Genomic DNA, 27,620 nt, shown 5'->3' with positions numbered 1-27,620 from the left:
TCATTCCCCCGCCCTCCCCCCGGCCAGGTTCTGTTCACGGCCAAGGGGCAGAGCCCGGAGCCACTGACACGCCGCATATCACCGCCCCACCCTCCTTCGCCTGGCTGAGCAGCGCAGAAGTTAGCAGAGTGCCACAGCAGGCGGCAACAGCGCCCCCCAGAGGGAACAGCCAGCATTTCAGCGTTACAGAGTCACAGACATTGGGCTACTGTATATATAAGGGCACATCTAGATTTGCTTTCACTTTTGAAAGAAGATATACAAATTTGGCACGAATTTGCTTGTCTTCTTATCACTTTTTCTAAAGAGGTTCTAGACCGTGTAAAGCAATCGGAAGAAGATATGCAAATTTGCGCCAAATTTGCACTTTCTTTCGAAAGTGAAAGCAGGTTATGGTGGGGGAGGTCTAGGTTGAATATTAGGAAAAACTATTTCACTAGGCGGGTGGGGAAGCACTGGGCTGGGTTCCCTAGGGAGGGGGTGGAGTCTCCATCCCTAGAGGTGTTTAAATCTCGGCTTGACAAAGCCCTGGCCGGGTTGATTTAGTTGGGATTGGTCCTGCCTTGGGCAGGGGGCTGGACTTGATGACTCCTAAGGTCTCTTCCAACTCTATGACGTCTAAGTCTAGACGTGCCCTAAGAGGCAGATCTTTGTCCTTTGGGGTAGGGCTTTGTCCTTTGCTCCTCTGCTCACAAACACACATCAACTGAATTAATTCGATACATCGTAGTTATGGCTATATTAGACCTCTTTGCTTTTTTTGCTCACAAACACACATCAACTGAATTAAACACATCATAGCTGTTGCCTAGTTCCATTCCTTTGGTTCATAATATTCATTGAGAGACACTTTGGATCCAACATGCATCTCCCTCTACCTAGGACCTATATTGACAGCTATAAATGGGACTCCAGTCCAAAGAATTCTGACTTAGGGGTGTCAAAGGCATGGCCAAATCTGGCCTTCTAACATATTTATATAGCCCAGAGGATATAGTCAGATTGTTCAGAAATCTTTTTTTTAAGTATTTTTCTAGCCCTCGTGGATGCAGAGAAAACATTTCAAGTGTAAACTGAATGTAAACAATACAGTAACATTTGTTTGCAGATGGCTTCTGGCAGTAACTCAGGGGACTATTAACTTTACAGGGGGTCCCCGCTATAAGTCGCCCCAGTATTCATCCGTTCCACACTAAAGTTGTTGACATTTGTAGGAACTGATGCGAGAGAAGTCCTCCGATTTCCCGCTATAAGTCATGTGAAACATTCCCCCCAATTTGCTTAAATGGAAGTCATCCGTGGGGAAAAAAAAATTCCGCTTTAAGTTTTCGCTATATGTCCAAGTTTTTTGGAATGTATCTTGGACGTATAGTGAGGACTCCCTTCCTCTCTCCCCCCCCCCCCCCCCCACCTGCACTGGAGTATCAGCTGTAAAGTCCAGTGATAACACTTCAGTTTCAACTTTAACTGTTTCATTGCAGAGCATTTTAGCATATGCACTGTGAAACAACATGGACAATAAACCCAAGGGGAGATAGGAACTAGGAGATATTGCAGAGAAGAAATTACAGAGGAAAGAACAAAGGGGATGCAGAGAAAGGAGGATGGAATAGGAAAACCAAGGGCGAATTAGTGATGGCACTACAGGGAGCCTGTTTTCATACTTAGTGGTGCTGAATGTGATAAGGTACTGAATAAAAACCATCTGAAAGTTGAGTTACTATGTAATGGCCAGATTCTCTCCTGGATCACTCTGTGACTCTCCCAGTCTCATCAGCGGGAGGTCACTAGAGGAGCTGAGGGGCAGATGGCTCCTAAATGTATACAGTGGCCTACCAGTCATAACTAAACAGGGCGTTCACATTCCATATCTTGTCTTCAGTGTTTTCTATCCTTCATATAAATCTCTTCCTAGTGGCTGGTATTTGGTAAGGTAGCTGTGGCTGTCCCTTGCTTATTTTTCTGTGTTGGCAGCTCTGAGACACCTGTGAATGATCTGCACTATCCTGCTGTGAGTATTAAGACACTGACGCCCTTTCCGTTTGGTTTACTCTAGGAGCCTTGTGGTCACTTGAAGACCAGTTATGATGATCAGTTAAGACGGAAGCCCGAGCAATGGGCACAATACCACTCTCAAAAAACACCTCTTGTGTCCTCCACCCTTCCCATGGCAGCCCAGTCTCCAACCCCACCTTCCCCTCTCTTCAGTGTTGACTTCAGCACGGAGGTGAGAAACCAAAGAATTTCTGGGTGCTTCGGCTTCCTGCTTCTGCACTCACTGAGAGAGCTTTTCTTTTTCCATCTTCTGCTATTCTGTTTGATCAAGTTCCTCCCCCTGCAAGTGCAGGATATAATCTCCCTAATAAAATATTGGCTATAAAGCTGCTGCAGCTACACTTGGTCTCTGACAAAAGGCCAAAATTAAGCAAAGAACTGATTTAACGTAAAGACATCTTAACTGTATAATACAGTGTTAGTTTACTGTTAAGACTCTCATACCCCAGTAAGGAAACGGGTGTGGAGTTTTACAGAGACCTCCTATGCAGTTAGAGAGAGAAATCCTCTCTACAGCATATCACAGATATCAATTGTAATTAACTACGATGACTTACCAACCTTCAGATTTCTGTGTTGAGCACTGTGGGTACGTTTTCCATTAAGAAGAACCCTCCCATTTTAGTTTCTTGTTTTTAATGGCACCATAATAGGATCAGCAGGTTTAATCAAGGTGCATACATCCCTGTAGTCCCAAGGAATGCATATATTGGAATGAAAAGTGACAAGCCCTGGTCAAACATTTAGCTGTGTTGGGTGACAGTAGCAAAATGGAGACTTCAGAAGCAAGGCATGAGAGCTGGCAGTGTGTCTGGGAGGAGAAATTAATCTGGCAGTGTCTCTCTTTCTATACCCCTAAGAATGAAAAGATTCAAAATACAGTTTGCTAAAAAGCTGCTTTGTTCGCATTTATTCTAAACTATTGCAAATAGTTATGTTGGGGGTTATACATCGTCACAGACCTCCCATCAAGTCCAAGTTAAGGCCTTACCCTTTCTGAGTTTTTTACCAAGATTGGCTTGATATAACTTTACTAAAGGAACAATCCAATGCATGGCTTTCTCCTCTTAACCTTTCACTGCTTTGGTGATTTGCCTCATGCAGCCACTGAAGCGTATCCATCGGTGCCAATTAGGGAGGTGGAGGTTAAACGGTTACAGTTAATTGATGGGGCTGGAGCAGCTCCCCACCTGCCTCAGGCAGGGGGCTGCTCCAGCACCAGAAAAGAGAGGGGCCCACCGTAGATAGGGGCTGCTGTGGTGTAGCCCCTGCCTACAGCATCCCAGCTGAAGCAGCCTCTATCCACAGTGGGCTCAGGCACCAGGCAGGCAGGAGCTGCTCCAACTGGGACTTGGCTGCAGCGTGCAGCAGGGGGTGGGGAGCATTCTAGCCCAGTGGCAAGTAGTGTCTCGAGTCCCCTTCCCCTCCCGGCTTGCCCCCCTTTAATCAGTAACAGTGTTTAACCTGTTAGCCAGTTAAACAGGATTTTACATCCCTAGTGCCAACCCAAAGTGTCAGCAGGCAAAGCAACTATTTGTACAGGTGAAGTTTACCCCTGCTTGGAAAGCTTCACAGGTAGAAAATGCAGTTTATGCTGAAAGCTGGTGCCAAGAGGCCAGTGCCTGGCCACAGATGGCTGAAATTCCCTGCATGCGTAAGACTTGATTTAATAGTGCACACTGAACCATTTTTCTGTATTACACATTAATGCTAAATCCCTTGGGGGGGGGGGATTTGTGTCCTTTTTTGTTTTGTTTTGTTAGTTCTCGGAGAGCGTTAGTGACTTGAGCGGTACTAAATTTGAGGAAGACCATCTTTCGCACTACTCGCCCTGGTCCTGTGGAACTATTGGTTCCTGCATAAATGCCATCGACTCGGAGCCCAAGGACGTCATTGCCAATTCAAATGCTGTGTTAATGGTATGGCTGGTCTGCGCTCTGCCTACTCCCTCGGGAGATGCCGAGTGCTGCAATGTTTCTATTTGATTACCAAACTGAAATAGATTGCCAGGCTTTTTGTAAATGAACATTATTATTGATTATAAGACACTAGAATCCAAAGTATTAAAGTTAAGCTAGTTCAGCTCATTTTTAAACCATTTGGAACAAACCTTTGCCCAGCTGTGAAAACAGGCTATCCGCTAGCAATTTAAAAAATCGCAGTCTTGTTTATAACATGCTTAGACTTCAGACAAGCTACTTAATACCCACTCAATGTAAATGTAACTGTTTGCTTTTATCATCTTCAGTCAATAATCAGTCATTTATAATTCAGGACTCCTATTCCTCAGACATACAAGTTAGACTGAAGGGATGAATGGATGGACAACCATGAGGCTGTATAATAAGGATTTCCACTTCTGGTCAGGTTGCACAGTTTTGCAGGCACCTTCAGCTGTTTATTCCTCCTGTAGTGAATAGTGCCTCCCATTTAAGAGCTGTCTACAGTGGTGCAATAGTGTCAGGGTACTCTTGTGTAGTGGCCTTGACAGACTAACATGGGCCAATGTGTCAATTGGGGCTGATGTCTTCACTGGATTTATCAGGTTCCAGCTAGGCATGTAATGGTGTAGTTGATTAACCGATTAGCAAAACCTTATTGGTTAATACTACAGACTACACACATTCTTCCCTCCCCCTTCCCGCCAGTAAATTTTTTAGCAGACTGGCCAGCAGCCCAGCTCAGTCCTGGCTTGCACTGGGTCCAGGACCTACCCCTGCTGTGGCTCTGCATTTAAAGTGTATTAGGAGCTAGGCAGGCAGGCAGCCCGGCTCAGTTTGAGCTCATGCTGAGTCCAGGAGCTCAGACCCACCCCAAGACAGAGCCAGCTGCCACCCTGCAGAGGTAGCAGCAAGGGGTGACAGGCAGCCAGTCCACGAGGGGAGTTGGTTTTCAAACTGGCTCCCCTCGCGGATCAGCTCCCGCCTGGCACCCTGCGCTGCTGCCTCTGATATAGTGGCAGGGGACTCTCCGGGAGTGGGAAGCACACTGGCTGCTGGCTCCACCCCCGGGGACTATAGAATAATCAATAAGAATCCATGAGGTGAATCGACTATTCAGTTAACCGATATTTAACATCCCTAGTTCCAGCTAGCTTTACGTGAGATATTCAGAACTGTTTGACCTTGAGCAATTTTTTTTCATTTGGGAATCTTACCAGATTTTCTGTTCTATCATTGTCATTGCTTTGGTTAATCTTTAGTTTGAAGTGAGTGCCTTCAGCAATGCTAGCAGTACAGAGAGGACATGGAAAAGATAAAACCTGCATTACACACCACAGAACAGAGTAGTCTGCATGAACTTTCATTATGGCTGTAGGGCCCACGCAGGTCACTTACATAAAACTAACATTTGATATCATTTGTGTAATTATCCTTAAACACAGATCTCGCTCTGCTAGAAGGCTTTTGGAATATACATATCCTGTAGTGGGGGGGGGGGGGAAACAACAAAATGAAAATGCAGCGCAATTGTTTTATTGGCTTGAAATTGGGTACACGAAATTAACTGAGGTTTGAATGAACTGGAGAATAAAACGTACTTAATACATATCCAAAATGAGAGAACCTTCCTGGATAAGGGAGGTCTCATTTGCATTTGGGGGTTTGCATCCTGCTCTAGTATGATCAAACAGCTGCTTCTCTACAAAAGTCATGTCTCATTCTCTGCAGTTCTACTCCGACTTCCTCCAGTATGAGGAAGGATGTTGGGGGGGCATACTGTGGAAATGGGGTTTATAGCAGCGAGACCTTTTTTTCTGAGAGGAAACAGAAACACTTTAAAAAACCACACAGGTGTACCCTGTGAATCACTGTCTGGTGCCAGTTGGCCACTGAATCCCAATAGGCAACTGTCACGGTGTTCCCTCCCCGCTTGCTGGCTGGTCAGGTTGGCACTAATCACCTTCGCTACATCTAGACTGGCATGATTTTCCGCAAATGCTTTTAACGGAAAAGTTTTTCCATTAAAAGCATTTGCGGAAAAGAGCGTCTAGATTGGCACGGACGCTTTTCTGCAAAAGCACTTTTTGCAGAAAAGCGTCCGTGCCAATCTAGACGCGGTTTTGCGCAAGAAAGCCCCGATCGCCATTTTTGCCATCGGGGCTTTTTTGCACAAAACAGTTTTCAGCTGTCTACACTGGCCCTTTTGCGCAAAAGCATTTCCGGAAAAGGGCTTTTGCCCGAACGGGAGCAGCATAGTATTTGCGCAAGAAGCACTGATTTCAGACAGTAGAAAGTCAGTGCTTTTGCACAAAATCAAGCGGCCAGTGTAGACAGCTGGCAAGTTTTTCCGCAAAAGCAGCAGCTTTTGTGGAAAAACTTGCCAGTCTAGACACAGCCCTTGTGTAATAAAGGTGGTTCAATGACCTCTAGCCTTTTGAATGACCCTGTTAAATGTGTTGAACTGCTGATCAGTCTCTTATATCTTCTGGTCTCTCCGAAATGTGTAGGATCTGGACAGCGGGGATGTTAAGAGGAGAGTGCATCTATTTGAAACGCAGAGAAGGGCAAAGGAAGAAGACCCTATAATTCCCTTTAGTGATGGACCCATCATCTCCAAATGGGGTGCAATCTCCAGATCCTCCCGCACAGGGTATCACACAACAGACCCTATTCAGGCTACCGCTTCCCAAGGAAGTGCTACTAAGCCCATCAGTGTATCAGGTATAGTCAGTGCTTCCTATTGCCAGCTGTACGTTGCTGTGGACAGTTAATAACCCTATATGTGGATATTCTGAGAAGATATTGAATTGTACCTTAATTTGTTATAGATTATGTCCCTTATGTCAATGCTGTTGATTCAAGATGGAGTTCCGGTGGCTCAGATTCTGCTTCATCGGCACGCTATGTAGAACGGTATGACCCTTCCCTAATGCCTTTTAGTTTGAGGCAAGGGGGCTACTTAGTCGGTGTGTTGGCAGGCATGATGGCGGGGCCCCAGCCCTGCTAGTCACCCCTTTCACATCCGTCCGAACAGCAGCCACTCCCTTTGCGTGATATAGAAAATAGTCCTTTTCCAGGGGCTTCGGGTTCTCTTGGCACAACCCAGCCCTGACCTTGTTCTAAGTTAGGAGAAGAGGAAGCTGCAGACCAAATTTGGTAGCCCTACCTCTTCCCATTTAGGAGGAGTTCTTGAACAAACGGACTCAGACAGACACGTTCTGAAATGTAGAGAGAGATTAGAAAGTACCTGCATCCCTCGCAGGGGTGTTGTGAGGAGGTCTGAAAAGTGCCAAGTATTTCATGCTCACAGGTTTTATCCACAAATCTTAGCTGTTTAGAAACAAACTGCGAAGCTTAAGGGGTCACTAAGAAAATGATTTTCTTACTGTTGTGTGGGACAGTAACAGTTGCTTTTCTCTTTAAAGGGACAGATTCATAGTTACTGAATTATCTGGTCACAGAAAGCATTCCAGTACTGGAGATCTACTGAGCATTGAACTACAACAAGTAAGATGTTTGGACCATGATTACAACTTTGTCCTACAGTGTCTAGCTCAACATGCTGTGCAGAATTAAATTGTAGAATTACCCTAGTGACTCACAGGAATGAGGAAGCGAGAGCCTGGTCCTATTCACGTGAACACCAGGCATGGTGCTTAGTCATATGAGGTGTCCCATTTATTTTAAAAGGGTTGCTCATGGTGGAGAGTGCTGTTTGTCTGTTAAGTATTGAGATTTGCAGGATCCAGACAAGGCATTGAGGAAGAAATTTGTTACCTGATGTAGATCTGTATGCCATGCATTCTGAGAATACACAATTAGAGAGAGCTGTTCTTTGTGTGGGGAGATTTCTTTTGCAGTCTAACAATGCAAAGTTTAAATGTAGTCAAGTAACTATTATGGTTTTTTCCCCTCACAGGCTAAAAGTAATTCTTTATTACTTCAGAGAGAAGCTAATGCACTAGCCATGCAACAGAAGTGGAATTCCCTAGATGAAGGCAATCGCCTTACCTTAAATCTTTTAAGCAAAGATATTGATTTGAGGAATGGTGAGGTAAAGAAAAAGATTATTGGGATGTATCATCTCACTGAGGGCTTGGGGTATATAATTGGAAGGGGCTCATTTGAAAATATGTGTAACCTATTCTTTTGAGTTCATTGCTGCTGCTGTACATGGGTCATTGTTTGAGAGCAAGCAGATGCATTCACTGTACTGCTTCTTGCTGAGGGACTCCATAGAAATAAATTGTTTTATTATACTGTTGTCGGTTGCTGGGCGGGGGTAGATGCATATAAGTATCCTTAAATATGGAAGAACATGCATAGTTCTTCTACCAGCTTTATACGTTATATCAAGAAAGTGATCTCTGTTCTCTGTTCCAGTTGTAGGTAATATAAAGCTAAAATTTCTGCTAGTGGGCTCTCAAAAGATTCCTTTCCAACACCCACATACTTTACACTATTCTGCAAGTAAGCAGGAAATATCTAATCTGACCAGTACCCAAGTACACCATTGGCATCCAAGTAGCTGTCCATTTCCTACTCTCCCCTCTTATCCCAGGAATGTGGATTATGATGATATCTTCCATTTTGATTTGAATTCTTAAGGATGGATATGGAAAGTCTCTTGTATTTGCAGACCGACTATATTGAAGACTGTGCAGACACAAAGCCAGATCGGGATATCGAATTAGAGCTTTCAGCCCTTGATACTGATGAACCTGATGGGCAGGGTGAACAAATAGAGGTATTAACAAGAACTGCATGTCTTGGAATTCTTTGGTTAGTTGTTCAGCTGTTTCTAAAAGCTCTTTCTTGTAAAACCAATGATTATTCACGTTTATAGTGGGGAAACCTTTTACAATAAAAAGGTAGGTTTTATACTGATCTCTGAATCTTCTTTGGCACCATGTTAGCATAGAACTTGGGTTGCTTTTGTGCTCGTCTGTCATCTGAGCTTGTCAATGTTACTCTAATTGCAAAAGTTTTTAAAACATATTCTGTGTTAAATTCAAGATGACATCAATAATTTTATCGATACACAACATGGAAACCAAAAGTATTTAAAGGTGTGTAAAATCTATTACAATGTGGTTACTTAAAACGTTTCAAATCATCTAGTTTCTAATACCAAATTCATTAAAAAAATTGTCCTTGCTCTTTATAGTCCTATTATTGCCCAGGCCTATCTTTTATATTTTGCTTCTATTAATAGTCTGCATTCGGGTTCTTGAAATATTATTTTTCACCTTCATTGTGCAGTCATAAAATATTCTGATCTTGTTTCATACCACACAGAAGGATCATTGCAGCCCTTCTCTAGAGCAGTCATGTATTAAAAAAAAATAGAGATCTCTGTCATTAAAGCACTGCATAATGCATGCTGGTTTCCATACCTCTCTTTTGTTGATCCATTTCTTAAATAAAAAGTGGGTTGGAAACTGGTTGAGAGACCGTATGAGTAGTTATTAATTGTTTGCTGTTAAACTGAGGTGGTATCTAAAAGTCCTGCACCATCCGTCCTGGATCTGATACTAGTCAGTATTTTCATTAATGACTTAGATAAGGAAGTGGAGAACCTTGCAAAAGAAAAAGAGATTCTAAGAGTATCCTCTGACTTCCAGAATCATTACATAACATAAATGGAAATTAGAAGATTTACCAAAGCAAGTAGCACCACAACATTGATGGACAGTTCTGTCTTCTTCCTATAGGAGATTCTGGACATACAGCTAGGTATCAGTTCTCGAGATGACCAGCTGCTCAATGGAACCACTATAGAAAATGGACATCCTCTCAAGCAACACCAAAAGGAACCTTTGGAGCAGAAGAGACAAAGTTTAGGTGAAGACCTTGTGATTCTGTGAGTGTTAGACAAAACAGCAGCATCAGAGTGGTTAAAACATGACTGTTTAGAGGAACTGCTTAGCTTCTCAGACTTGGCTGAGACCTCTGCACTGTGTAATGGGGAAATGGGAAGAGACTGTTGAGAACTAGGAAGGATTAGGGTTGTGATTATAAAATCCATCAAATGGACCATTGGTGCATCAGTTTTCATGTATTTGTGTTACCTGGTTTTCTGTATTTATTAGGTAACAGTTGGTATACACCTATGTTTTTTCATGTGTTCCCATACTACATAGAAATACAAAAATATTTTTATAATGACCAGAATTCAGGAAGACTAGTCTCAGCAAGGTTGGGCGTTAAACTTAATATCCATTAGCCTCTTCAATGCCAAAAAAAGTGCAAAATACTCTATGCTGGAATCACACACGCTACTGTATTTTAACCATTTAATGCTGCCTTTGAAAATGAGGCACTCTGCTTTTACTCTGTGAGCGTACCCTTCTATGGTAAAACAGTCTGTCTTTCCACAAATTACCATTTAATTTCAATATTTACGTGGTTTAATGCACACAATTTATGTCTTTATAGTTTGCAATAAGCTGAAGTTTAATATTTGTATGATTTATTTTTCCCCTCAGGGAGGAGCAGAAAGCAGTCCTGCCCGTAACTTCTTGCTTCAGCCAACCTATCACAGGATCCTTTAGCAATGCAAGCTGCCTGCCCATCAGCACATCAGTCAGTGTTGGCAGCCTCATTTTGAAAAGTGCTCACATTATGTCTGAGGATAAAAACGACTTTTTAAAGCCCATTGCAAATGGCAAGATGGTTAACAGCTGAAAGGCATTCATCTTTCCAGCTTGTGACCATGCTGTGGAAGCATTTACACTAGCTTTTTATATATATATATATATATATAATATATATATTATATAATGTATATTTTTTTTAAAAAAAAAATAATATTGGGGTCATCCATTTCCTGTGGACTCTTTGATACTTCAAGCCCCTCTTGCATTAGCATTCTGAAAAGATAAATTTACTAGGGTAAGGCGTTCACTTTCCACAAACTAATGGAATTTGGACATTGTTTTACTTAAGCTTAAAGCAGCTTTTTATGAGTTTGTAGCAATCCGGTGCAGTAACTGAGCCATTCTTATTTAAAATGGCTTCTATAGAAGATTAACAACTCAGTTATTTAAACTAGCAGGATCCTACAATGATACATCTAGTGAAAGTAAAACTAATTTATTTGTCTCTATTTTGTTTCATGAGCGAGGAACTTGCATCTTGTTGCAGTTGCTTTTTCTTTAGTTATGGAACTTTGCATGGAATATTGTTTCCTGTTTGGAGAGTGAGAGGTAGGGATTTGTACTTTATTACAGGGTTAACACACTTTAGCTTCGTATTACTGCATTATATGCAGGACGGTGGTGCAGTGTTTTGCTGTAGCTTTTTATTTTTATTTTTTTAATTTCTGCTATAGTACTGTTGATAGTTGTATACAGGCTACTTGTCCAAGTAACGTTACAAAAAGTAACCCAAGTGCCTAAATCCTTCAGCTAATGTTCTTGGTATTGGTTCCTTCAAGTCATGTGCACATCCATTTTTAACCATTTCGATAAATTATGCACTAATGTAACAGTGGGTTTTTTTTTTTTTTTAATGCAGTCCTCCACCTGCATTTATAAAATCCAGATGACTTGGCAAAAGAATCAGGTGCTCTTGGCTTTCCTGTGAAAACCCTGTATGTAGCGTTTGCACTGACTAACAATATGGTATTGCTGGTTGTGTGGTTTTTTTTCTAATTTAAACTAATTAGTGGGAGGTTTGGACACTCATTACATTTTCTTGGTTAAATATTGTTAATCATCACTTGGTATTCAGGTTTAATATTGCTTGTTTACTAGCTATTGACTGAACCTACAGTAATGTAGCATTAAATCTATAGAGTTGTGCTAGAAATTGTATGACTATGTGCCCTGCTAAGATATGACTGAAAAGTTATATTAGATATGGCAATAGAAGAGAGTTCACACACACACAAGCACTCTGGGCATAGGTTGGTGTGTTTTTGTTTTTGTTTTTTATTTTAAATATTCAGTCACCATTTTGGAAAAAGAAAGCAGGACCTTCCCTCCTGGTGATAACGATCTTACTGTTTTTCCTCAGTTTCTTTGGTACATGTTTTAGTTTTTTAATGTTTTTATTAACTTCTGTGAAGTTGTTTACTCTGAAAATTGTACTGGAATATTTGAAGCCAAGCTAACCTTTCACCAGGTGTACTGTATGTAAGGGCTTTTCCTGCTAGCAAAATGCTTAAAGAGGATCATGTTACTGGTCGTCTGAGTTATTTTACAAAATCACAGCTGTGTGTCATATAAGATTTTGATAACTGTTTTGTGCACGTTTCTGAGGGGTGGGGGTTGGCATTTCCCTGAGGGTTACTGATTAGATTGCGAAAATATTGGTGTTTGATAGCTCTTAATGAACATGTCCATGAAATAATTATGTTGTAAATATATATGAAAATCCAAGGGTTAGTTTTGATATTCTGGTGTCAGTATGGAAGATCTTACACACTTATTTAATACTAAAAATATAAAGAAATCTTTGTAGAACAACAGTAAAGTAGCCTTTTCTTGGTTTCTTTGGCTATTTACTGTACCTTTCCTGATAGGCAGTGCCACCTCATCTCTGGAATAAGACTGGTATTTTGTTTCACTTTGCAGCCTGAAATGATTAGGAACAAGAATTAGACCACCTTGTCACCTTAACTCATTTCCTGTTGATATTACAAATTAACATAGAATGTTAGACATGAATATGATTGTTGTATATTTTATATCAAGACCATTCTGTAAATATGAATTTATATTACTTTTGAAATGCTTCCGAAGTACTTTTATTTGCTGTATGTAATTCCAAAAGGATATGCAAATCAGTATGTCTATTTCATGGATATTTAAACAGTGAGATCTTCCACGTTGAAGGTAATGTAATTTTTTTAAAAAGATTTTTAAATTTTAAATTGCTATTTTGTTACAAAAATAGAGAAAATATAAAGGTTTGAGAAGTCCTTATTCGCCCTCAGGGAAAGAGCCCTCTGTGCACCAGAACTCCACAGAACATCTTCAGCATGATCTGAGGGTGAATATATACTACATAAATTGATCTTGTGTATTTATCTTAACTTTTTAATTTTAAAATTGCAATTTTAAAACTTGGTTGTGCTCTGCTGGAGGGGAATTGGGATAAGCTGCTTACACACGTTTGTCTGTTTTGTCCAGTGCAAATACATCAGCCTAACAACTTTATTGGCATGTCTAAGAACAAATGTATTTATATATGCTTATCTGCAGCAGAAGATCCCATGATACAGTAGCTTTCTAGAAAGACCACATGCTTCCTGTTAAAAGGAGTCAGTTTTGGGATGAGGCTAATTTGTGTTGAACCTTTAATATCTAGAATGTCAGACACAAGAATTGAGGGATTTTTTAATAACGTGCCAGCATTGTCTTAGTTTTTAACACTGATTATCATCTTGCCACGAAACTATACCCTCTGGTGCCCCCAGTGAGCGGAAGCAACAGATGAGAACATAGTTCTGGCTGTTAATTTTTGGCAACATTTCATTATTTGACCTGATGCAAACCAATATGTGTGAGTGTGTGTATCTAGTTGCAAATCAGGTGCCTTTTTGGGCAATGGAAGGGCTAACTTTCTGACATTACAGTAGTGACTAATCTTTGTGTGTAGTTGTAGTAGTGGAGAATCCCATTTAGATTTTTGGCCAAATACATTATGCTGTCAGAAAAAAAGCCCGTAGCAGATTAGGGAGAAGAGTGGCTTCTTTGCTTTATGCAGATGAGCATATTTTTTCCAGGAGAGGTATAGCAGGGATTTTACATGTCAGGGATACAGAAATTGTATCAATATTCAAGTTAAAATGTGTTGCCTCACAACCTGGATTAATTCCTTGTTCTGTCTCATTTCCTACATGGGTTTTAGGACTAGCATTTATCTCTAATTTGATATGTCGTGCTATCTACTTTTTTATGACAAAGTAGTAACATGTGCATTCTTAAGATATAAATTATAGTAAAGTGACTGCCCTGCTACTGATACTTTGTTCCTGTAGCAAGAAATGAACGAGTTAGTGTTCTTTCAGATTGTGCATTGTAGAATGTATACTAGACCTTTCAAAGTATAGGTTAGACTCCTTTTGCAAAGCACATTGGCATTGGTTCTTGATAGATTAGTACAGAGTGATACTAAAGTGTGATACATAAGGACACCAGTTGTAGATGTATAATTTGAAAAGTTTACTGCTTTGATAACACACTTGAAATTTTAATTTATGCTGATGAGCTGAATGCTTGTCTTGAGTGTTAGTGCTCTGGACTGATTGAGGTACTAAATCATACACAAAGAAAGGCCTTGGGAAGAAATGTTTTTAAAAAAATCTTGTCAAAACTAAAAACAATTTGATAGTAGTGTATGGGGTTTTTTTTTGTTAAAGCACAAGTTGTCAAATATCTTCTGTTGTACATAACACTATTTGAGAGGTATGAGCTAGCAGCTCCTTTTATCATATTTGTCATTTTTTTTACCTTTATTAACCTGTGTCTGAAGGAAAATGTGAACTTTTAGACCTTAACCAAATGAACCATCCACAGTACTTGGAATACATTACTTACGTTATAGTTTAATCCTTTTTTGTTAGGAAATCCCTCTAATGCAAGGGTCTCTCCTGCAAGCAGAAAACAATGTGTTCTCTTTAAATGACCAGTTCTTTCCAGTACAAATGCACAGCTAACTCCTTGGTACTAGTTGTCACAATGTACCTCTTTGCTGGCAAGGGCGTGCTATGACAATTTACCTCTTAAGTGTCAAGGGTAAAATAAAGCAAAATTATCAAAATTCCCCACACTTGAGCAGAAACCTTTTATTCAAGGAGGACTGTCACCAAAGCTCTTTCTTGGCATTTCACCTTTAACAAAGTTTGAAATAGAAGAGCCTGGCTGCATTTATTATTGTCAAAATCCAACATCATATGCACATATCCCATCGATTTATCCAGAGTAGGCCTCAGTTAATCCAAGGCATGAAAATGCATGCATTTTCTTCGCTGGGCAAACAAGTACATTATACTGTAGTTGTGATACAACACATGTGGCGTTTATTTGTACTGCACATACCCTCTGTATAGCCACTTAAAGTATTGTGGTTCGCTTGCAGCATTTGCTGTCTGCATTTATACAGTTTACTGCATATTCTTTTCCCTGGAAGTTTAAAGAATTTTTTTTCTTGTTGCATTGATTTACGTTTTATAAACTTGCTTAGCTGGAAAGTTGGGAAAAGAGGCCTGTTTGTCAATTGTACAACCGATTGTGAAGCTCTAGTGTGAATATTTTTACGTCTGTATTAGACATTTTCTTTGCAAATCTATTGTTCGATTGAAATGTAAATGAAATAAAAGATGGTGTACACCCATCATGTATAAAGCAGGCACCATCGCTACGATGGATTTAATGCTCATTTTTATGGTGCATTCTCAGCTTCTATTTAAAACTATAATTTAAAATCTGTAAAATGAAATGGGGGCTATATAGGGAATAAACTCTATTCCATTTATTTCGGTTTTGGATTTCCCGATGCAATGTCTCCCTTGGTGTTTCTAGGAGTAGGATTCGAGGGGCCAGCTGGGCCCTGCGGGGTGGGCCGGCGGGGTGGGCTGGGCTTTGTGCTAATAGCGACTAGCGGAGTGAGTTGTGTGTGTTTTGCTGTAGCACTGACGTGCAGAGACGCGCGCGGGGGCTGGCCGCGGCGGGGCCAGCGCTGGCCGTTTGCAGTACTTGACCTGTATTTGCATGCACTCAATAAAATGATTTGTCCACCGCACGCGCCTGGTTCCTTCTGAGCGCGCGGGGCGGGGCGCGGCGCATGCGCGGGCGGGGGGGGGAGGAGGGCTCGGGACGCCTGGGTTCCGCCCCCTGGCGGGAGGGGCAGTGGGTCCTCGTGACGTGGAGTGTCTTTCCCCGCCCCTCCTCCTCCTCGGCCCGGCCCGATTAACGAGCAGGAGGCCCCTCCCCCCCCGCCGCTGGGAGGTGGTTGCGCTCCCTGCGAGCTGGGCCGGGTTGTACCATTGCCAGCGAGGGGTCGCCCGTGCGCTGAACTGGCCGCCCTGCTTTCCCGGCCTGCTCTGCGCGGCTCGGCCTCGGCAAGCGCCGGAGCGGTGGGTGCGGGGGGGGCGCTCTGAGGGGCCAGCGGCCTTGGGTGCGGGGGGGGGAGGGGCGCTCTGAGGGGCCAGCGGCCTTGGGTGCGGGGGGGGAGGGGCGCTCTGAGGGGCCAGCGGCCTTGGGTGCGGGGGGGGGAGGGGCGCTCTGAGGGGCCAGCGGCCTTGGGTGCGGGGGGGGGAGGGGCGCTCTGAGGGGCTAGCGGCTCTGGGTGCGGGGGGGGGAGGGGCGCTCTGAGGGGCTAGCGGCTCTGGGTGCGGGGGGGGAGGGGCGCTCAGAGTGCCCAGCGGCCCTGGGTGCGGGGGGGGGAGGGGCGCTCTGAGGGGCTAGCGGCTCTGGGTGCGGGGGGGGAGGGGCGCTCAGAGTGCCCAGCGGCCCTGGGTGCGGAGGGGGGAGGGGCGCTCTGAGGGGCCAGCGGCCCTGGGTGCGGGGGGGAGGGGCGCTCTGAGGGGCCAGCGGCCCTGGGTGCGGGGGGGGAGGGGCGCTCTGAGGGGCCAGCGGCCCTGGGTGCGGAGGGGGGAGGGGCGCTCTGAGGGGCTAGCGGCTCTGGGTGCGGGGGGGGAGGGGCGCTCTGAGGGGCCAGCGGCTCTGGGTGCGGGGGGGGGTCTAGGTTGGAGTGTTCGGGGGGACTCTGGGAGGGCGGGTGCTGGGGCAGGGGGTTGGCTCATGGTGCCAGTATCCTTTTGGGAGGAGCTGCGCCTCCAGCTCCACCTGACACTTTCCAGAGCCAATGGGATTGGCGAGTGAAGGTAAAACCTCCCCAGCAATTCATTACACACACAGCTCTCCTTGCTCCCTTTGTGACATATTTGTACATCTGCTTTTATAGTCAGAGGGACCAGCATCGGTGGCACAGAGGTCAGCACTACAAACCAACCGTGAGTCTCCCAGTTTATCTTTAGTTTATGGTTCCAACTTTCTCATTGAAAGTTAGTACAAAACAAAGAAAGAAAAATACTTTTTTTTATCATTTCTTCTGCTATAACCAGCTAAATGTGTATTTATTCCGTTCATGTCATCTTGTTAATACAAGCTTTTTATACGTGCCTCCTGTTCTCTTTTCTCTGTTAATATTAATAAATGCGGTAATGTAGGACATTCTTTCCTTTACATATTTGTCTTCAGAGCCATCTCTGTTCCTCCTTTTTACACGTGACCGGTCTCATTCTAAGGCCCAGATGTAGGCCTTATGTGGGGCAAACAGACTGAATCAAAGTCAGAAGCAGGACTGGCAGAAGTTTGGTTTGATTAGAAATTCATTTTTATTAATGTTAACCTAAGTTTAGCAATTCTACATTCCCCAAATGAATAATTTGAAATAAATGCATTGTATTTGAACAACACAGACCAGGAGATTCTGGCTTCATCTACATTCGTACCTGTAAAATATCAAAACCATTATATGGTTTCCAGCTGATGGCAAAAACTAAAATATTCTGTATTGAAATTAATTTTTGAACAAAAGGGAAGTAAGAAGGAACATCAGGCTAGTTTGGGGTAGAGATATCAATTATAGAAATTTGATCCCTGTGAACAAATATAGGGAAGTTTGCCAGAATTTGTTTTTTTTTGTTATCATTTTGACAGTTGTCCATGTTTTTAAGCAATTTCTAATTTTTAAATTTTTAGTTGTACAAAATTATAGGTGTCGATCCCCCTCCCCCCAATTTTGAGAGTTCTAGGCAGTTATGTGGAGGGTCAGACAGTAATAATATTAGACACCAATTCAAAATGTTAAAACATTATAAACATTAAAACACAAATTGTCAAATTATATGACTATTTTCTAGCAGCATTTTTCTTGGTTTGCCTGTCCATACGTTTTTATTAATGATGGAAATGTATTTTTCAGTTTGTGTGTGTACATATAAATCAGCATTTTCCAGCATTCGTTGATAAATATGTAATCCTTCCGAGACTAATTTTAACTAATTAGTAGTTGTAATGAATAGAATAAAATACAAAAATAGAATGCTATAAATTGTCTCCAATATTACGCTCAAAAACTGGGTTAACTATTAAATGGTAGCCCAGAAGTGATCTTCTAAAGCTTTCTCCTATCCACATTGCAAAAGCACCATATTAGAGAGATGTATTGGGACTTTTTGGTGGGGCTCTCTGTTATCAACTCAGAGAAATGAGCCACCTACAGAATCACCAAAACCACTTTTTGTAGAACTTGGGTTGTACCAAAAACTGACCCAATCCAACCCTATTTAGCTTATGAAAATAGAGATTATCAGTTTGAAGAAACATTGTTGCAGTCTTGTTTTATAATGCATGTAATTACATTTGAGTTAATGTCTGTTTTATAAATGATTAAGTTTGAATCTGCCAGTTCGATGGTGCATTCTTAGGAAATACCTGAAAATTAATTATGTTAATTTGAATTCCGTTTGATACACAGGATAGTACTGGAATTTTGTTTCAGGGTACTGGCCACAAACATACATGATACCCACTGATTTTTTTCCCTAGTTATTTTTGCTCTGTCTTTTCCCTGTATTGGCAAACACTTTGCTTGGTGTGCAAGCAGAAGAAAAGATGAAAAAGAAATCCATATTCTCTCCCAACCAAGCCCTTAGGCAAAACTAATTAACCTTTCGTAAGCAGGGACCTCCAGTCCCAGCCACCTGAATGTAATCACTTTATTTTCTTGAGCAGACATAAGGCTTAGTATCTCTAGACACTTTACAGTAGTATAGGGAAATAAAATAAAATAAATTCAGCATGACAGAGCATCTCTGGATCAGTTTAAAGCTAGCAGGGGGTTTTAAGGGCATGAACTTCTTTAATTCCTTAGTTTCCATTCTCCATAGGCCCTGTTATGGATGAACACTTAGAAAAATACAGCTGTCTTTTGACAGTGTGATGTGTTGTGCTATTAGTCAAAGATGATAATCTACAGTACCCAAAATGTTAGCAGGTTACATCTGTCTCTCCCTAGGGTAGGTAGTGGCTGTATCTTTTATGTAATTTTTCTGTACTCTGAAAAACCTCAGTAATCCATGAACCATCTGGCTATCTATTCATTAATCTGTATAATCCTGCTTTCAGCAGTTTGCAGATATTGCTAGTGGTTAGCAGAAAACCTGAAAACACTACTTTCTCCTTTCAGTATAGACTGTGTCCTTGTCATAGAAATAGAGACTATTAGGTCTACCTCATCAGTGTGCACATACTCATACTCCCCCCAAAAATGGAAATGGCGTTCTCAATTTTATATCAGCCTGCTCAAGATCGTGGTTCATGCCATTAAAAGGTTTGCTTTTATTCCATCAGCTCTGGAGAATTGCTGTGGAAGCTGTTGGTGAACATAAGATAGCCCCCTAACCTCAAACAAATTATTTCCAGCAACCTCGCAACACACCTCCATCACAATCATCCAGGAACCCACCCCTGCAATCAGCCCCAGTACCAGCTCTGACCACACATCTACACTAGCAATTTCATCACTGGACCCAACCACATCAGCCACCAAATCAGAGGCTCATTTAACTGCACATCCACTAATGTGATCTATGCCATCAAATGCCAGCAATGCCCCACTGCCATGTATATTGTTCAAACTGGACAGTCTTTACGGGAAAGAATTCATGGACACAAATCAGATATCCAAAATGGAAATACACAGAAACCTGTTGGAGAACACTTAAATTTGCCTGGACACTCGTTAATGGATCTCCAAGTCACTGTGTTGTTTCAGGCCAATTCCATGAGCCAAATACACAGAAGGATTGGAACTTAACTTAATTACAAGTTTAATTCTTATGCAAATAGAATGAACAGGGACATTGGCTGGCTCACACACTACCTTCCACATCCCAATGACTTAACCAAACAATGGAGGTGCTAATTGTTCTTTTCAGCCTCTTGTAACTACTTGAACCATCTTCTCTCTCTCTCTCTCTCTCTCTCTCTCTCTCTTTTCCCCCTCCTTTTCTCTTTTTTTCTCTTCTCTCTTCTCTTCCCCCCCCCCCCATTCCCTTATTTATTCTTGGATCTGGACTTCTATTACTGCAGTCATCTGAAGAAGTGGGTTGTGCCCATGAAAGCTCATGATACCATCTACATGTTTTGTTAGTCTTTAAGGTGCTACTAGACTATTCATTGTTTTTTAAGTGAACATAAAAACAGCTGTACTGAGTCAGACCAAAGGTCCATCTAGCCCAATATCCTGTCTGCCTACAGTGGCCAATACCAGATGCCCCAGAGGTAGGGAACACAACAGGTAATCATCACATGATCCCTCTCCTGTCATCCATTTACAGACAGACAGGCTAGAGACACCATTCCTACCCATTCTGGCTAATAACCATTGATGGACCCAACCTCTGTGACTCTATCTAGCTCCTTTTTGAACCCTGTTAAAGTCCTAGTCTTCACAACATCCTGTGGCAAGGAGTTCCACAGGTTGACTGTGCACTGAGTGAAGAAAAAACTTCCTTTTGTTTTTTTAATTCTGAACGCTCGTACTAGCCTCAGGCAGTTATTCTGCTTGTGGTCACTTATGTTTGATACTTTCTACTTTTATACCCATTAGGTACAAGACGCTTTTGATGTATGTAAATGCTAATACCCAAGATAGCTTTTAAAGGGAATATCTCCTACTGCTGCCAATGGCTAATCTCTAGCCAACAGAAAGGGATTTAGATGGATAAATGGTATAACTCAGGGCAGTTGATAGATTTAAGGACAGTTGTGATTACTACATATTGCTTTGGTAAATTTGATTTTTAAACTGTTAATTTTGACTGACAATGATTTTAAGCATTTTTTCTATTTTGTATCTATTTAAATGTTCATAGTTGTGGGAAACTACCCGAGGTCTGACAATAATAGTTTAATAATAGCAGACATCAAGATTCAAAAAATTAAAGCTTTATAACCATTAAAACACAAATTATCAAACCAATGTCAAAACGTTCAACGTAAATATCCTTAAATCAAACTGTTAAATTCTCAAACAGCAATTTTCTTATTTTGCCTGCCCGTGCATTTCAGGTATTCTCAGCAGAAATATTTGTTTCTGGTTTGTGTCTGTGTGGTGAAATTAAGATTTACCATTAAAAATCTTATCGTTCCAAGCATTGTTGTAGTATCACTTCTACTAGTGTCTGAGTTACCAGCATTATCTCTATTCCTAATATGCTACAATTGAGCTTTATTCAAGTGAAAATGAGCTCTGTGAAATGTTGACTGCTTGCAAGTCCTTTGTAGGCAGATAAACAATCATATTTGGCAAATAAATTGTTGTTAATTTGCATGCTGGTATTAGATGAAAATTGCAGACATGCAGCTGCACCCAGTAATGCCAAAAGCAGAGTCCCCGTCTTGCTACAGATCTTATCCTTATTGTTAATAGTACACAAACATCAGTAATTAAACTATTTCTTTTTCCAGGCTTGCATGATATATATTTGAGAAAAGAGGTTTGCTGAGATTATTTGATTCTGGGAAGAGACTAGGTGCTGAATTTCAGTCTAGATAGAATTTGTTTAGTAATAATCTAGAGATAAGTTTCTAAATGAAACCCTAAAAGATATTTCTTGAGATACAATTGGATACTGCACACTGTCTTTTTTTTATATGTGTGTGTGTGTATGTATGTGTGTGTGTGTGTGTGTGTGTGTATGTATATGTAAATACAGGCAGTCCCCGGGTTACGTACAAGATAGGGACTGTAGGTTTGTTCTTAAGTTGAATCTGTATGTAAGTCGGAACTGGCGTCCAGATTCAGCCACTGCTGAAACTGACCGCCAGTTCTGACTTACATACAGAATCAACTTAAGAACCCCAAGCGTCCCCAAGTCAGCTGCTGCTGAAACTGATCAGCAGCTGATTCCAGGAAGCCCGGGGCAGAGCAACTCTGCCTCGGGCTTCCTGTAGTCAGCGCTGGTCAGTTTCAGCAGCGGCTAAATCAGGACACCTGGGGCAGAGCAGCTGGGGTGCTGCTGGGTTGCTCCAGTAGCGCCTGTGCTGCCCCGCTGCCCGAGCCCCTCCGCGGCTTTGCTCCGCGTCTTCCTGGTCTGCAGACCAGGGAGACGCGGAGAAAGCCCCGGAGTACACGGGCGGCAGGACCGCGAGGTCCCGCAGTCCATGTACTCCGGGGCAGCCCCGTTCGTAACTGCGGATCCGACATAAGTCGGATCCGCGTAAGTCGGGGACTGCCTGTACTCAGTTCCCACTAATTTTGAATAATTATTCAAATCCTGTAGAGAGGCTTTGGATGACTCCCTCCCAAATATATATGGGGGATAGGTAAGGAATAAAGGTTAGAACTTTTGAACTTTAAAATTTTATAAACTGTATTGTAAACTTCCTGTTTTTTCTGAATTTTCACAGAAAACTTTTAATTGCATAAGTGGCTTTGATATCTTATCAAAAGTGCATACTACTGTTAATCTCATAAATCATATTCTAATCATCGTTCACCACTTGCTAAAAGATTAGTAATTTCACCCATAATATTAGAAGTTGAAATTTAATAAATGTAAAAAATCCAGAAGGAAATTTTAATTGGCGCAGGTTTTAGGATTTGGGTAAATGGTGATCTTGAACCATTGTTAAGCAGCAGAACTATCTTTAGTGAATAAATACTCTGAATGCCTTTATTCTTTATCTGTTGAAGAAGAAACTTTGTAATAAAGAGCTGCTTTTGTGTGTTTTGGCTTAATAAACATGTCTGAAATGAGACGTGCCAATTCATTCTCAGAGAGCTTGGCCAGGTGCAGCATAGCCTTATTGGGAATGGATTAACAAACTGTTCTCATTTAAATAGACAGCCTTCATGTTTTTCTCTGGAGGTGTAGAGGGCTTAGATTATACATTTGGGTTGTGTCTAAACTACACCCCTCTGTCGGCAGAGGGATGTAAATTAGACACATTGAAAGTGCAAATGAAGTGAAGATTTAAATATCCCACATTTCATTTGCATAACAGCGTCTGCCGCTTATTTTCAAAACAGGGCTTTTTGAAAAAAAAGCAGTTTAGACGGGGCATTTTCGACAGAAATGCCCCGTTTTGAAAGATCCTGTACTCCTCAAAAAACGGAGTACAGGATCTTTCAAGATGGGGCATTTCTGTTGGAAATACCCCGTCTAAGCTGCCGTCTGTTTTTTTTGTTTGTTTTTCGAAAAGCCCCATTTCAGAAAAAAGCAGAGACCACTATTATGCAAATGAAGTGCAGGATATTTAAATCCCGGCTTCATTTGCACTTTCAATGTGTCTAATTTCCATCCATCTGCTGACAGAAGAGTGCAGTTTAGATGTAGCCTTGATACTTGATGTGTGTTTGTGTGTAAAGGGGAGATACATTGATATTGACCTAGCCATTTCTTTTTAGAATACTATGACTACTTTAGATGATAAACTGCTTGGTGAGAAGCTCCAGTACTACTACAGTAGTAGTGAAGATGAAGACAGTGAGAGAGAGGATAAAGCCAGAGAGACCACTATTCCGGACACTGTTGGTGGGGAGGTGGAGCTGAGTAGCGATGGCACTGCAGTGAACACAGGTACTGTGATGTAAAAGATGTTACCCTCCTGTGCATGCCTGTCCTGTGCTTGGGGAGAGGACTCAGTGCCTACACAACTGGGACCTTACCTAAATAGGACACTAAATAGTAGCACTTTTCATTAGGCCCCAGCAATAAGTTAATAGTAAGCTGAAATTGTTGAGGACTGCAGCTGTCTGCACATCATGGAACACACTCCTGGGATGGGGCTTCTGCAGATTTATTTCACCATCACTTTCTTTTTTTTTTTTCCTTGTCACCTCTATCATTATGAAAAGGAAACCTTTCCATAGTAACTGCATAGTGAACAGCTAACCAGTTACTGGGTAAGCATCACCCTTGCCAGGTACCAGCTAACCAATACCTGGGAGCAGCCTGCAGCAGATGGAGGGCTGCTCCATCCCCATGGGGAGATTGGGAGAAGGCAGGGGGCAGCTCCTCGTGCATCTGGGGAAGGCCCACTGGGATCCTTTAACCAGTTAAACGTAGTGTTTAACCAGTTAACTAATTAATCAGGGTTTTACGCCCCTATTAACTGCTGTATGGTACCTCTGAACCCTGGTGATGGTAACATGTCACAACTCGGTACAGATCTTAATCTTCACAACATCCTTTTGAGATGGAAAAGAAAGTAATATAGGTAGGTAATATATGTCGGTAGCCTAAGATTGATGAGAAAAAAGACACAGAGGATTCAACAGCAGAAATAGGGAGTTACTTGGTTACATTCCTATGCTTTATTACAGCATATTAAGCAATATACAATAAACGAAAACATGGCCTGTCCTTTAATTGCTATTTGTAAAGAATTCTGAGATCCTGAATGGAAAGTGCAATAGACAGAAATTGTTTCTGTCTACACAAAATGCCTGCACTTTTTACTTTTAGGTCCAAAAGGTGTCATAAATGATTGGCGAAGATTCAAACAACTGGAGACCGAACAACGAGATGAGCAGTGTAGAGAGATGGAACGACTTATAAAAAAGTTATCCATGACCTGCAGATCTCATTTGGACGAAGAGAAGGATAAACAGAAGCAGAAAGAACTTCAGGAAAAAATCAATGGAAAGGTAAGCTGGGAGCACAGTGAGAGACTTCTATGTTAATAAATTTTAACACTTTCCATTTTTCACCTGCTTTGCAAAAAATCATGACTCCTTGCAGGCTGTTTGTTTATTGTTGCCTTTAACAGATGGAAACACTGAGACAGTGCAATGGTTACTTACCTCACAGGAGTGTTATCAAGATTATTTAATATTTGTGCAATACTTTGAAGATGTTGTATATTTAAGTGTTAAGTAATAAGTGAGTGGCCCAAGACCACTGATGGAGTCTGTATCAGACACTGAATTTTCCTTATTTGTGAATGTGCATGCTTTCATCAAATTTATCTCCAAGCTTAAGCTGTGCAGCAACTCTACCTGTAAAATAACTTCATCTTGTAAGCTAATGAGTGCTGTGTAAGACATGTCTTGTTTTCCAGGCAGCCTAATTGTTATAATGTATGGTAAACGAATGTTAAAAGATTAGCTTAGTCTTCAAACTGATAGGAAAGATTAGACATCGAAGATTACAAATGGCAGAGATGGTAATTTATTCAAAAACTAAATGAGGTGTTTTGGTCAATTGACTTTTATTACCAGTTCCTATGAATCTAATTGAAGATGTTGCTAAAGTTGATACATGCTGCTGTTGACAATAAATCAATATTATGTTCATGAGTTGTTAGTTAAATTTGGTCACTCGTGCCCAACAGTTTAAAATTATAAAGTTATATTCCGGGAGGGCAGGGGGAATTGCCTGAATTTTAGATCTCTGTTTTTAATTTGCATGAACTTCATATTTGCTAAGAAATTCTCTCTGCCTGAAATAACCACTATGTTTCTGACTGACTTTTGTTTTCTGTGATGATCTGCTGACTGCTACAACACTAAACTAACAAACTATACCTAGAGCATGATGGCTAATAGACTTAGTAAAGCAAGATGTGGAAAGATAACCATAAGTCCCATGTTAATTCCAATTCCTGAGAAAATATGAGACCATTCATTTTTGAAAAAAAAAAAATGGTATAAAAATAAATGTTAAGTTTCTAAATTTATTCAATTGAATTAAAAAAATGGAAAAACAAACTAGGAATCTAGCAGTATCTGCTCAGATTAAAAACAATGTTCAAACTGCCCGTCTAAGAGCAGTATTGGCAGCTTAATTGGAGCATGCGGCATAGCTAGTTTGTATAAAATAGGAGTGCATTATCGTCACTCACTTTTAATGTAGCCATTGGAGGCTAAAAGTGCCAATGAAAGAAGCTCCATCTTATAAGATGTGCTTTCTGGATGGATCAGAGTGGAGTATCTTATGAGGAATGATGCAGGTCAAACATCCTTGACTTAATTACTAATTGCATGTAACATGAATGGAGTTCTAGGTTTCTCTCTGTGATGTATTTCTAACATTTCTTTGCACATGTTGTAGATGACTTTACAGGAATATAACATGATTCATGACGGCGAAGACGATGAAGAGTTTTTACAGCAATACAGGAAGCAGCGAATGGAGGAGATGAGGCAGCAGCTGCATAGTGGGCAGCAGTTTAAGCAGGTTTTTGAGATCACCAGTGGAGAAGAGTTTTTGGACACAGTTGATAAAGAGCACAAGAATACGTTGATCATGATCCACATCTATGAAGATGACATCCCTGGCTCTGAATCTGTGAATGGCTGCATGATGTGTCTTGCTGCTGAGTACCCAACAGTCAAATTTTGTCGAGTAAAAAGTTCCCTGATTGGTGCCAGCACTCGCTTTACTAATAATGCTCTGCCTGCTTTGCTCATCTATAAGGGCGGGGAGCTAATTGGCAACTTCGTGCGAATCACCGACCAGCTTGGAGAAGATTTTTTTGCTGTGGACCTAGAGGCTTTTTTACAGGAGTGTGGTCTGCTCCCAGAGAAGGATCTGCTGCTGCTGACTTCCATATGTAACCCATCTGCATGTTACAGTGAAGACAGTGATTTAGAGATAGACTGAAAAAGGGGAATGAAGGGTTGAGTAAGCTGGGGTTGGCCCGTGGGGTCTCTTGTCAGTGTAGATTGTTCATTTGTTCTTTTCTGTGTCTTTTGTATATTTTCCCTCCTTCCCATGCACTTTGGCATTTTGCCCATTAGCACTATAAGAGCCTTTATTATATGTAATGAATTCTTAACGTTTGTTTAATTACTTCAATAAAATGGAAACTACAACTGTCTTGGACGTCGTAAAATGTTTTTGAAGTGTATGCATGTGGAACACATCTTAAATTGATTTCCAGGAACTCTTGTTACACACAGGTAGGACTGAGACACCTCATCTTTTGAATTGTATAGAATGCTAGAAGATGTACCTGGCGTTTCTCAGGTCCTTAGCTCAATATTTGTTCTTAATTGAAATCATTGCTCTGGGTGGGACGGGTTGAGAGCTGAATATGCAGGCTGTCCTAGGGAGAGGACTACCCTAGCCCCTTCTCACTGCAGCAGCTTGGGGCCAGGTGAGAAGCACCTCTCCATGGCTGCTGCAGGCACAGCTGAGGGAGGGATGCATGTCCCCTACCTGGGCCAGGTCTAGGTTTGTCTGCCCCCTGTGCTCCCCAGCCAGGGTGAGGAATGCAGCAAAGTGTGGGAATGTAGCCTCTGCTCATTCAGCCAGACTTTTTTGTGTGGAGGTGTTCCAATGGAGAAGATGGATTTTTTTTTTAAAGTGGACACCTACACAAAAGGAATAAGATTTGTGACCATGAGCTTCTACGACAGTCCATTAGAAGAACAGTTTTCATCATTGCTAACCTGAAGCTGGATTCATACCAGTAAATCAAAAGTGAAAGACCCTGTATCCCATTCTTTGTCTCTTACATGTTCCATTTGTCAAGTTGTATAGTTTTTGACAGACAATGAGGAGTATTTCCCTTGCTTGCTAAGTAGCAGAATTCACCACTCCACCCTAAAAGTTATTCTTCAGTGTTGGATGGAGTCTTCAATGTTTACCCC

General features: G+C 41.6%; 2 protein-coding genes across 6 annotated transcripts in view; both read left to right on the top strand.

Moving 5' to 3' along the window:
* Nucleotides 1-15,747, top strand: part of RC3H2 (ring finger and CCCH-type domains 2) — a 49,915-nt gene extending 34,168 nt beyond the window's left edge. For 3 of the 4 annotated variants that reach the window (XM_075905606.1, XM_075905605.1, XM_006121933.4), the window contains 9 exons: nucleotides 2,057-2,227; nucleotides 3,819-3,974; nucleotides 6,506-6,719; nucleotides 6,827-6,911; nucleotides 7,424-7,505; nucleotides 7,918-8,052; nucleotides 8,638-8,745; nucleotides 9,713-9,861; nucleotides 10,487-15,747. In XM_075905606.1, coding sequence (XP_075761721.1) covers nucleotides 2,057-2,227; nucleotides 3,819-3,974; nucleotides 6,506-6,719; nucleotides 6,827-6,911; nucleotides 7,424-7,505; nucleotides 7,918-8,052; nucleotides 8,638-8,745; nucleotides 9,713-9,861; nucleotides 10,487-10,685 — 1,299 coding nt within the window. In that variant the 3' untranslated portion in view covers nucleotides 10,686-15,747. The remainder of the gene's footprint in view (nucleotides 1-2,056; nucleotides 2,228-3,818; nucleotides 3,975-6,505; nucleotides 6,720-6,826; nucleotides 6,912-7,423; nucleotides 7,506-7,917; nucleotides 8,053-8,637; nucleotides 8,746-9,712; nucleotides 9,862-10,486) is intronic. The other variant, XM_075905607.1, reaches the window with a different exon arrangement.
* A 251-nt stretch (nucleotides 15,748-15,998) lies between these two features.
* PDCL (phosducin like) lies at nucleotides 15,999-26,845 on the top strand. 2 transcript variants are annotated; one of them, XM_075905612.1, is made up of 5 exons: nucleotides 15,999-16,083; nucleotides 16,914-16,962; nucleotides 23,430-23,601; nucleotides 24,490-24,671; nucleotides 26,077-26,845. In XM_075905612.1, exons 3-5 carry the CDS (start codon nucleotides 23,436-23,438, stop codon nucleotides 26,626-26,628), a joined length of 900 nt encoding a protein of 299 aa, XP_075761727.1. In that variant the 5' UTR covers nucleotides 15,999-16,083; nucleotides 16,914-16,962; nucleotides 23,430-23,435; the 3' UTR covers nucleotides 26,629-26,845. The 2 variants fall into 2 exon arrangements, with proteins under 2 accessions (XP_075761727.1, XP_006121993.2); XM_006121931.4 differs by lacking the exon at nucleotides 15,999-16,083 and adding an exon at nucleotides 16,699-16,833.
* The last annotated feature ends 775 nt before the right edge of the window (nucleotides 26,846-27,620 follow it).

Source organism: Pelodiscus sinensis, chromosome 22 (genome assembly GCF_049634645.1).
Source record: "Pelodiscus sinensis isolate JC-2024 chromosome 22, ASM4963464v1, whole genome shotgun sequence".
Taxonomy (NCBI): Eukaryota; Metazoa; Chordata; order Testudines; family Trionychidae; genus Pelodiscus; species Pelodiscus sinensis.
The sequence above is the reverse complement of the archived record's forward strand: the minus strand, read 5'-3'. Positions and strand labels throughout refer to the sequence as shown.

What these genes read in the sequence shown, in the direction of transcription:
- PDCL (XM_075905612.1), top strand. Translation starts at nt 23,436, where the DNA reads ATGACTACTTTAGATGATAAACTGCTTGGTGAGAAGCTCCAGTACTAC. An exon ending in TGGCACTGCAGTGAACACAG is followed by an intron (nt 23,602 to 24,489) that starts GTACTGTGATGT and finishes TTTTACTTTTAG; the next exon opens with GTCCAAAAGGTGTCATAAAT. An exon ending in AGGAAAAAATCAATGGAAAG is followed by an intron (nt 24,672 to 26,076) that starts GTAAGCTGGGAG and finishes CACATGTTGTAG; the next exon opens with ATGACTTTACAGGAATATAA.